General features: G+C 37.4%; 1 protein-coding gene across 1 annotated transcript in view; it reads right to left on the bottom strand.

The window, feature by feature from the left end:
• Positions 1–1,476: 1,476 nt before the first annotated feature.
• DNAJC10 (DnaJ heat shock protein family (Hsp40) member C10) overlaps positions 1,477–11,231 on the bottom strand; it is a 62,192-nt gene continuing 52,437 nt past the window's right edge. Inside the window, exons 22-23 of the mRNA XM_004032915.5 lie at positions 4,579–4,683; positions 1,477–2,875 (exon numbers count right to left, since the gene is read on the bottom strand). Of these exons, the coding sequence (XP_004032963.1) occupies positions 2,864–2,875; positions 4,579–4,683 (117 nt within the window). The 3' untranslated portion in view covers positions 1,477–2,863. The remainder of the gene's footprint in view (positions 2,876–4,578; positions 4,684–11,231) is intronic.

Below are 11,231 nucleotides of genomic sequence, written 5' to 3'. Positions count from 1 at the left end.
AATGGAATAAATGTGCCTACTTTAAGACATCTATCTGGTTTTGCTGGCAGATTTAAGGACTAACACTAGACTAAATATTACACAAAGATTCTATTCAAATGACTTAAAAGTGCTACCCTTTTACTAAAAATTTTATCGTACTAAACATCTTTGAAATGTGTGTCCCATAGGAAATGTTTTTTTGATAACCGTACTTCTAAAAAAATTCCCACTTTGAGCACTGTCAGAAAACAGAGCAAATTTAAAGAAAATTTTGAGAATATAAAATTACATAAACATTTCATTTTACTTTTCCTTTATCTTAATCATATACCTTTAAATAAAAAAGCTATGAAAGACCTAAATAAAATTTGAGAAATTAGAATAGACAAACATCATTAATGCCCAAAACATAATTTATTTATTAGAGATGGGGTCTTGCTATGTTGCCCAGGCTGGATTCAAAATCCTGAGCCCAAGCAATCCCTCCTGCCTCAGCCTCTCAAGTAGATGGGACAATAGGCGCACACCACCATACCTGGCTGTAAGCCACATACTTTAAATGGACCTAATTTCCAAGGCTGGCTGCCTGATAGAATGTGCTTTGGTCAGCTAGAATTGATACCATGTTAGAGGGTCAGCTGCACACAAAAATGGTGTTGCTGACAGAAATGGCACATTATACCTGGTACTCCTTGGAGGTGCTCTATCTACTGTATCAATATAGCCATTAAAAGCTCAATCTGCCAGCTGTTTTTGAAAGACCCAATAATACTGTTATGACTATATAAGATAACCTTGATGTATGTCACTTTATGATACATGTTTCTTAACATGACTCCCAGGGGGCCCTGGCTTAGAGCTGATTCCAAAGGCACACAGCTTAGGTCAAATTATAGGACACATAATATTTACTATTTTATTTACTGCCTAAAATGTTTCTCAACAACTAACAAGTGTAGGAAACATTTATAGGTAGTAATGTAAGTACCTTATGAGCTCAGTGACAAAACAGTGAATTACAGACAGCTGGAAGATGGGGACCATGTCTTAGATTCCTTTTGTACACTCCTCAGTGTCCAGTGTGGTGATATGCACATAACCAGTATATTTTAGTAAGTATTTACCCAAGTAACACTTCTTTAGGCATTCCATTTTGGGATTCTTGTAGAAAGAAGCCAATTTTGTAGAACTCCTAGGCTTTAAACATTCGAGAATAAAAGGCTCTTGCCATTACTGATCATAATTCAAAAAGCTGGTGTTAAGTGTGACAAGTGGTGATTGTTCCATATATGCCCACAGGCATACAGCAGAATCCAGACAGAGTTGAGTATATAGTAGAGAAAAAGATGGGAGAATATGAAGAACAAAGTCTATTTTAACATTAATTATGGCTATAATAACCTTTATGAGGAAATACTGGTGAGCAGGATAAAGTGATATTGAAAAGAAAAAAAGGAAAACTCTTCAAAACACAATAAAGCATATTCTAACAGGTTTTTGAAAAAAATTGCAAGCCTTTTAATTCATTGACCTCTTTTGACTGATTGATTGGAATTCTTACCATTCTGTACATCCCGAATTATAACTAAACAACTACGTTACTGACAAATTTGTGATTCTTTGAGTCTAAACAACACAGAAACTAAAAGATCCCTTTCCTAGATTTATATACTTGATTTTCTTATAAAAATAACTTCAGTTATTATGTGAATATTTATCTGAAAAAGGCAGCCCTCTGACAGTAAACTAGTAACTGGAATAACTACAGTATCATTATGAGCTACAGTAAAACAACCTGTAAAGTAATTTTTCCTATTTGAATAATAAATAGACTGGACAGGAGTGAAAAACCAAAACTATGAAAGAAAAACCCAATGTAAATAAAGGATACAGGTCAAAACAAAGTTCAGAAGGCAAATATGTAAATATTAGATGACTCAAAAATCAACTATCAGTGGGAAAATTTCTATGAAAGCAATTTCAGAAAATACATGAACACATATATCTTTAAAATATAGAACTCTAAATACTTGATAACATATTTAGGATACTCTACAATGCCCAGTTAATTGCTATAATTTTTTTCCCTCAGGTTTTCCTGGATGATACAGCAAACTACAGAATTTGTACACTTACTGTTGCTCAAATTTGTGTACTTACTGTGTGCACATATACTGCTGCACTGTTTCTCGGCTGTGAAAAATTAAAAGCATTTTTTCAACCTTTGAGAAGGAAAGAAAACAATGAAGAATCTCTTCATAATAATATAGCATAACAGGGTTTGTTTACTGTGCCACATCATGGGTGTTTTTAAAACGAAATATAAATATATGGTCAGGGATAGCATTTTTAGGAGAACAAGTGACCAAAAACTAAGTTACCTCTTTTCAGGCCAGCCAAAAAACGTGAAGGGAAAGTGGACTTTATACAACTTAGACATTTATGTAGATAATAGCACAGCAGACTCATGTTCAAGCCAGCCACCTGAAACATCATAAGTCCGTAGAGGGGGACAGCAATCTATGGTCCATGGACTGAATCCGACCTACTTTTGTATGGCTCTGAGCTAAGAATCGTTTTAATATTTTTTAAAGGTTGTTAAAAGCAAATAACAAAGAATACATGATGACTCTATTCTTGTTCTCATGTGTGAACCATATATTATAGCCTGCAAAGTCTAAAATATTTATAAACCGGCCCTTTACGGAAAAAGTTTGCAGATCCTTCTTTTACACCAGTGCTGTAGATAATTCTGGCAGTACAACTGCAAGTCTAAGATAATGTTCATTCATTCCCATCATAAATGTAACATTCTAAATAGGTGTCTTCTGATGTCATCTGTCAGAATTTCTTTTAAACTTTTTCTTCATCTTCAACATTATCAAAGTTCATCCTATAATAATAATGTAAAGGCGATAGAGAAAGGAGAAAGTATGAGTTGGTAATGTTAAAAATAAGGTGAAATACCACAAACCAACATTTTACTTTTTCAGAAATACTCAATATTCTTATTTAATGGATCATGACATGAAATATTCTTTGCCAAAATATAACAATAAAAAAGAATATCTCCTAGTTCTTACCTGCCCACAGCAGATATTACTAACTATATAGGTTTACACAATTTCAAGCATATTGGGTATTCTCTTTAACTTAATTTCAGGTATGATATTCTAGATTATGACAATTTTTAAATTTCAAATATTTAATGAGATAAAAGTTATACCTTTCAAAATAAAGTATCTTGAGAAAACTAATACAGCGAAACACTAGAAAAACATGTTTGTTCAGTGGAACCAAGAAAATACAGACTCATAACTCTTTCCTACCTTTCAGATTTGTAAAAAATATTCTTGAGGTAGGTTGTAAGGCTTTGTCTATTGGGGTCTGCAGTTTGAACTGGATTACAGTAGAACCTATTGTCTAATATGGTGCTATAAAGCCAGTCTTCTCTAGCCCTTTCCAGAGGCTAAGCTATTTTGTCCTCCTTTCGCCTCATAGGGAAAGAATCTGAGATACCTCATGTGATTGTATTAAATTCCATTTTAAAAGCACTACAACATTCATAGACTCTTTGTTCTATTTTTAAGTATGATCTACAGTAACACCGATCTGAAAAAGGTAAAACTGAACTGCCTTCTGAAGAGTAACAGGAAAAAGGTTGTGCTGCTTCTTGGCAGATTAAAGATTCAAAGAGGGGCCAACACAAATATGGGTTTCAATACGTTCTGATTACACCAAGAACAAAAGAAAATTTGCTATTCAAAACGTGTTATGAGGCTCCAGTATATTTATTCCTAACAATTCAATGCTTTATTTACATTTGAACAAAATTTAAATAATTTATGGCCACAGTCACTATTTTTTTTTTAATGGCTTTGTTGAGATATATTTCACATACCATAGAATTCCCACATTTAAAGGAGTTTAGTGGTTTTTGGTATATTCAGAGTTGTCCAACTGTCATTACAATCTAATTTTAAAACATTTTTCCATATTCCCAAAATAAACTCCTTACTACCCATTAGCAGTTACCCCATTTTTGCTCTTTTCTATCCCACTCCACTTCAGCCCCAGGCAACCATTAACCTACGTTCTGTCTGTATGGATTATTCTAGATATTTAACATCAACAGTATTATATAATATTTGGCCTTTGTGACTGGCTTCATTCACTAAACATTTTCCAGAGTTCATCCATGTTGTAGCATAGGTCAGTACTTCATTCCTTTTATGGCTGAAAATATTCTATTCAATGGATACACCACACTTCATTTATCTGTCAGTTGACAGACATTTCGTTTCATTTTTTTTGCTATTATGAATGATACTGCTATAAATATTTGTATACATGTTTTTGCATGGACCACAGTCACTATTTTTTGTTAAGTGGTTTTACTTGTCCAAATTTTTAAAAGCATTTCAGTGTCTAGGCTACATTTTGATTGTCCTATTTCCCAAAGTAGAATTTTCAGCTATCTTACCATTTTTTGATGCCTCATTTTGTTGTCTCTGGATGCATGTAATGTATAGGAAAAATAAATTTTGCTAACTTTTGCCAACTTTTGCCAACGTCAACTCTAGGCTTAGTCCATACCTTATTCCTCTTGCCTTGATTTTGGAGAGTTTCCAATTTTTCACTTATTAAGGCAGCGATTGCTTTTGCATCTCTGGTATTTATCTGCTCTTCTTGAAAATTTCTCTAAAATTAAAAACACTTGTTATCTTTTAAGTATTTAATAAAAACATAACATTTCCACCTAAGAAACTTGATTAAATATGCTTTCAAGTTCTTTTGTTCCAAAACTTGAAGTGTTTGAAATTCAAATTTATTCTCTTCAAGGAAATAATGCTGCAAAAGCAGTTAACCCATAATGCATCTAAAATAAATACTAATAATAGTGTCATGGAAACATGAAACAATTCTTTGTTTAAAAAATAAAAAGCATCACTGACTCCAAAAGCCTCAAAACATCGAAACTGTGCAAGAACAGATGCTTCTGGATAAAGTTTGAGAAGGCATTCCAAGATGGCTGAGTAGGAACAGCTCCAGTCTGCAGCTCCCAGTGTGATCAACACAGAAGACAGGTGATTTCTGCACTTCCAACTGAGGTACCTGGTTCTTCTCATTGGGACTGGTTGGACAGTGGGTGCAGCCCACAGAGGGCGAGAAGAAGCCAGGGCGGGGATTGGGGGTGTGCTGCCTCACCCGGGAAGTGCAAAGGGTTAGGGGACTTCCCTTTCCTAGCCAAGCGAAACCGTGACAGACTACCTGAAAAAATGGGACACTCTCGCCCAAATACTGCACTTTTCCCAAGGTCGCAGCAATCGGCAGACACGGAGATTCTCTCCCGGGCCTGGCTCAGAGGGTCCCACACCCATGGAGCCTTGCTCACTGCTAGTGCAGCAGTCTAAGATTGAACTGCGAGGTGGTAGCCTGGCTGGGGGAGGGGTGTCTGCCATTGTGGAGGCTTGAGAAGGTAAACAAAGTGGACAGGGAAGCTCAAACTGGGTGGAGCCCACCACAGCTCAACAAGGCCTTCGGCCTCTAGACTCCACCTCTGTTGGCAGGGCATAGCTGAACAAAAGGCAGCAGACAACTTCTGCAGACTTAAACATTCCTGTCTGACAGCTCTGAAGATAGTGGTGGTTCTCCCAGCATGGTGTTTGAGCTCTGAGAAGGGACAGACTGCCTCTTCAAGTGAGTCCCTGATCCCCATGTAGTCTGACTGGGAGACACCTTCCAGTAGGGGCCGACAGACACCTCATATAGGCGGCTGCCCTTCTGGGACAAAGCTTCCAGAGGAAGCATCAGGCAGCAATATTTGCTGTTCTGCAATATTTGCTGTTCTGCAGCCTCTGCTGGTGATACCCAGGCAAACAGGGTCTGGAGTGGACCTCCAGCAAACTCCAACAGACCTGTAGCTGAGGCACCTGTCAGAAGGAAAACTAACAAACAGAAAGGAATAGCATCAGCATCAACAAAAAGGTCATCTACACCAAAACCCCATCTGTAGGTCACCAACATCAAAGACCAAAGATAGATAAAACCACAAAGATGGGGAGAAACCAGAGCAGAAAAGCTAAAAATTCTAAAAATCAGAGCACATCTTCTCCTCCAAAGGATTGCAGCTCCTCGCCAGCAATGGAACAAAGCTGGACGGAGAACGACTTTGATGAGTTGACAGAAGTAGACTTCAGAAGGTCGGTAATAACAAACTTCTCTGAGCTAAAGAAGGATGTTTGAACCCATCGCAAGGAAGCTAAAAACCTTGAAAAAAGATTAGACGAATGGCTAACTAGAATAAACAGTGTAGAGAAGACCTTAAATGACCTGATGGATCTGAAACCATGGCACAAGAACTTGGTGACACATGCACAAGCTTCAATAGCCAATTTGATCAAGTGGAAGAAAGGGTATCAGTGATTGAAGATCAAATTAATGAAATAAAGCGAGAAGACGAGGTTAGAGAAAAAAAGAGTAAAAAGAAATGAACAAAACCTCCAAGAAATATGGGACTCTGTGGAAAGACCAAATCTATGTTTGATTGGTGTACTTGAAAGTGATGGGGAGAATGGAACCAAGTTGGAAAACACTCTTCAGGATATTATCCAGAACTTCCTCAACCTATCAAGGCAGGTCAACATTCAAATTCAGGAAATACAGAGAACACCACAAAGATACTCCTCAAGACAAGCAACCCCAAGACACATAATTGTCAGATCCACCAAGGTTGATATGAAGGAAAAAATGTTAAGCGCAGGCAGAGAGAAAGGTCAAGTTACCCTCAAAGGGAAGCCCATCAGACTAACAGCGGATCTCTCGGCGGAAACCCTACAAGCCAGAAGATAGTGGGGGCCAATATTCAACATTCTTAAAAGAATTTTAAACCCAGAGTTTCATATCCAGCCAAACTAAGCTTCATAAGTGAAGGAGAAATAAAATCCTTTACAGACAAGCAAATGCTGATTTTGTTACCACCAGGCCTGCCTTACAAGAGCTCCTGAAGGAAGCACTAAACTTGGGAAAAAACAACCGGTACCAGCCATTGCAAAAACATGCCAAATGGTAAAGACCATTGATGCTATGAAGAAACTACATCAATTAACAGGCAAAATAACCAGCTAACACCATAATGACAGGATCAAATTCACACATAAACAATATTAACCTTAAATGTAAATGGGCTAAATGCCCCAATTAAAAGACACAGGCTGGCAAATTTGATAAAGAGTCAAGACCCATCAGTGTGCTGTATGCAGGAGACCCATCTCATGTGCAAAGATGCACACAGGCTCAAAATAAAGGGATGGAGGAAGATCTACCAAGCAAATGGAAACCAAACCAAACCAAACCAAACCAAACCAAACCAAACCAAACCAAACCAAACCAAACCAAAACAAACCATGAGTTGCAATCCTAGTCTCTGATAAAACAGATTTTAAACCAACAAAGATCAAAGAGACAAAGAAGGCTATTACATAATGGTAAAGAGATCAATTCCACAAGAAGAGCTAACGATCCTAAATATATATGGACCCAATACAGGAGCACCCAGATTCATAAAGCAAGTCCTTAGAAACCTACAAAGACACTTAGACTCCCACACAATAATAATGGGAGACTTTAACACCACACTGTTAATATTAGATCAATGAGACACAAGGTTAAGAAGGATATCCAGCATGGCACATGTATACATATGTAACTAACCTGCACAAGCACATGTACCCTAAAACTTAAAGTATAATTTAAAAAAAAAAAAAAGAAGGATATCCAGGACTTGCACTCAGCTCTGCAAAAAGCAGACCTAATAGACATCTACAGAACTCTCCACCCCAAATCAACAGAATATACATTCTTCTCAGAACTACACTGCACTTATTCTAAAATTGACAACATAATTGGAAGCAAAACACTCCTCAGCAAAAGTAAAACAACAGAAATCACAACAAATTGTCTCTCAGACCACAGTGCAATCAAATTAGAACTCAGGATTAAGAAACTCACTCAAAACCACACAACTATGTGGAAACTGAACAACCTACTCCTGAATGACCTACTGGGTAAATAACGAAATGAAGGCAGAAATAAAGATGTTCTTTGAAACCAATGGGAACAAAGACACAACATACCAGAATCTCTGGGACACAGCTAAAGCAGTGTTTAGAGGGAAATTTATAGCACTAAATGCCCACAGAAGAAATGAGGAAAGATCTAAAATTGACACCCTAACATCACAATTAAAAGAACTAGAGAACAAGAGCAAACAAATTCAAAAGCTAGCAGAAGACAAGAAATAACTAAGATCAGAGCAGAACTGAAAGAGACACAAAAAACCCTTCAAAAAATCAATGAATCTAGGAGCTGGTTTTTTGAAAAGATCAACAAAATTGATAGGCTGCTAACAAGACTAATAAGAAAAGAGAGAAGAATCAAATGGACGCAATAAAAAATGATAAAGGGGATATCACCACCAATCCCACAGAAATACAAACTACCATCAGAGAATACTATAAACACCTCTACACAAATAAACTAGAAAAGCTAGAAGAAATGGATAAATTCCTGGACACAAACACCCTCCCAAGACTAAACCAGGAAGAAGATGAATTTCTGAATAGACCAATAGCAGGCTCTGAAATTGAGGCAATAATTAATAGCCTATCAACCAAAAAAAGTCCAGGACCAGAAGGATTCACAGCTGAATTCTACCAGAGCTACAAAGAGGAGCTGGTACCATTCCTTCTGAAACTATTCCAATCAATAGAAACAGACGGAATCCTCCCTAACTCATTTTATGAGGCCAACATCATCCTGATACCAAAGCCTGGCAGAGACACAACAAAAAAAGGGAATTTTAGACCAATATCCCTGATGAACATCGATGTGAAAATCCTCAATATTGATGTGAAAATCCTCAATAAAATACTGGCAAACTGAATCCAGCAGCACATCAAAAAGCTTACCCATCAAGATCAAGTCAGCTTCATCGCTGGGATGCAAGGCTGGTTCAACATACGCAAATCAATAAATGTAATCCTTCACATAAACAGAACCAAAGACAAAAACTACATGATTATCTCAATAGATGCAGAAAAGGCCTTTGACAAAATTCAACAGCTCTTCATGCTAAAAACTCAATAAACTAGGTACTGATGGAATGTATCTCAAAATAATAAGAGCTATTCATGACAAACCCACAGCCAATATTATACTGAATGGGCAAAGACTGGAAGCATTCCCTTTGAAAACCAGCACAAGACAAGGATGCCCTCTCTCACCACACCTATTCAACATAGTACTGGAAGTTCTGGCCAGGGCAATTAGGCAAGAGAAAGAAATAAAGGGTATTCAATTAGGAAATGAGGAAGTCAAATTGTCCCTGTATGCAGATGACATGATTGTTTATTTAGAAAACCCCATCATCTCAGCCCAAAATCTCCTTAAGCTGATAAGCAACTTCAGCAAAGTCTCAGGATACAAAATCAATGTGCAAAAATCACAAGCATTCCTATACACCATCAACAGAGAGCCAAATCATGAGTGAACTCCCATTTACAATTGCTACAAAGAGAATAAAATACCTAGGAATCCAACTTACAAGTGATGTGAAGGACCTCTTCAAGGAGAACTACAAACCACTACTCAAGGAAATAAAAGAGGACACAAACAAATGGAAGAATATTCCATGCTAATGGACAGGAAGAATCAATAGTGTGAAAATGGCCATACTGCCCAAAGTAATTTATAGATTCAATTCCATCCCCATCAAGCTACCAATGACTTTCCTTACAGAATTGAAAAAAACTACTTTAAATTTCATATGGAACCAAAAAAGAGCCCGTATTGCCAAGACAATCCCAAGCAAAAAGAACAAAGGTGGAGGCATCACAGTACCTTTCTTCAAACTATACTACAAGGCTACAGTAACCAAAACAGCATGGTACTGGTACCAAAACAGATATACAGACCAATGGAACAGAACAGAGCCCTCAGAAATAACACCACACATCTACAACCATCTGATCTTTGACAAACCTGACAAAAACAAGCAATGGGGATACCCTATTTAATAAATGGTGCTGAGAAAACTGGCTAGCCATATGTAGAAAGGTGAAACTGGATGCCTTCCTTACACCTTATACAAAAATTAATTCAAGATGGATTAAAGACCTAAACATAAGATCTAAAACCATAAAAACCCTAGAAGAAAACCTAGGCAATACCATTCAGGACATAAGCATGGGCAAGGACTTCATGACTAAAACACCAAAAGCAATGGCAACAAAAGCCAAAATAGACAAATGGGATCTAATTAAACTAAAGAGCTTCTGCACAGCAAAAGAAACTATCATCAGAGTGAAAGGCAACCTATAGAATGGGAGAAAATGTTGGCAATCTACTCATCTGACAAAGGGCTAATATCCAGAATCTACAAAGAACTCAAACAAATTTACAATTAAAAAAAACTCCATCAAAAAGTAGGCAAAGGATATGAACAGACACTTCTCAAAAGAAGACATCTATGCAGCCAACAGACGCATGAAAAAATGCTCATCATCACTGGTCATCAGAGAAATGCAAATCAAAACCACAATGAGATACCATCTCACACCAGTTAGAATGGCGATCATTAAAAAGTCAGGAAACAACAGATGCTGGAGAGGATGTGGAGAAACAGGACCACTTTTACACTGTTGGTGGGAGTATTAATTAGTTCAACCATTGTGTAAGACAGTGTGGCAATTCCTCAAGGATCTAGAATTAGAATTACCATTTTACCCAGCAATCCCACTACTGGGCATAGACCCAAAGGATTATAAATCATGCTACTATAAAGACACATGCACACATATGTTTACTGCAGCACTATTCACAATAGCAAAGACCTGGAACCACCCCAAAAGTACATCAATGATAGACTGGATTAAGAAAATGTGGCACATATACACCATGGAATGCTATGCAGCCATAAAAAAGGATGCGTTCATGTCCTTTGCAGGGACATGAATGCAGCTGGAAACCATCATTCTCAGCAAAGTATCACAAGGACAGAAAACCAAACACCTCATGTTCTCACTCACAGGTGGGAATTGAACAATGAGATCACTTGGACACAGTGGGGGGAACATCACATACTGGGGCCTGTTGGGGAGTTCAGGGCTGGGGGAGGGATAGCATTGGGAGAAATACCTAATGTAAATGATGAGTTGATGGGTGCAGCAAACCAACATGACACATGTATA

Source organism: Gorilla gorilla, chromosome 11 (assembly GCF_029281585.2).
Source record: "Gorilla gorilla gorilla isolate KB3781 chromosome 11, NHGRI_mGorGor1-v2.1_pri, whole genome shotgun sequence".
In the NCBI taxonomy this organism is placed as follows: Eukaryota; Metazoa; Chordata; class Mammalia; order Primates; family Hominidae; genus Gorilla; species Gorilla gorilla.
The sequence above is the reverse complement of the archived record's forward strand: the minus strand, read 5'-3'. Positions and strand labels throughout refer to the sequence as shown.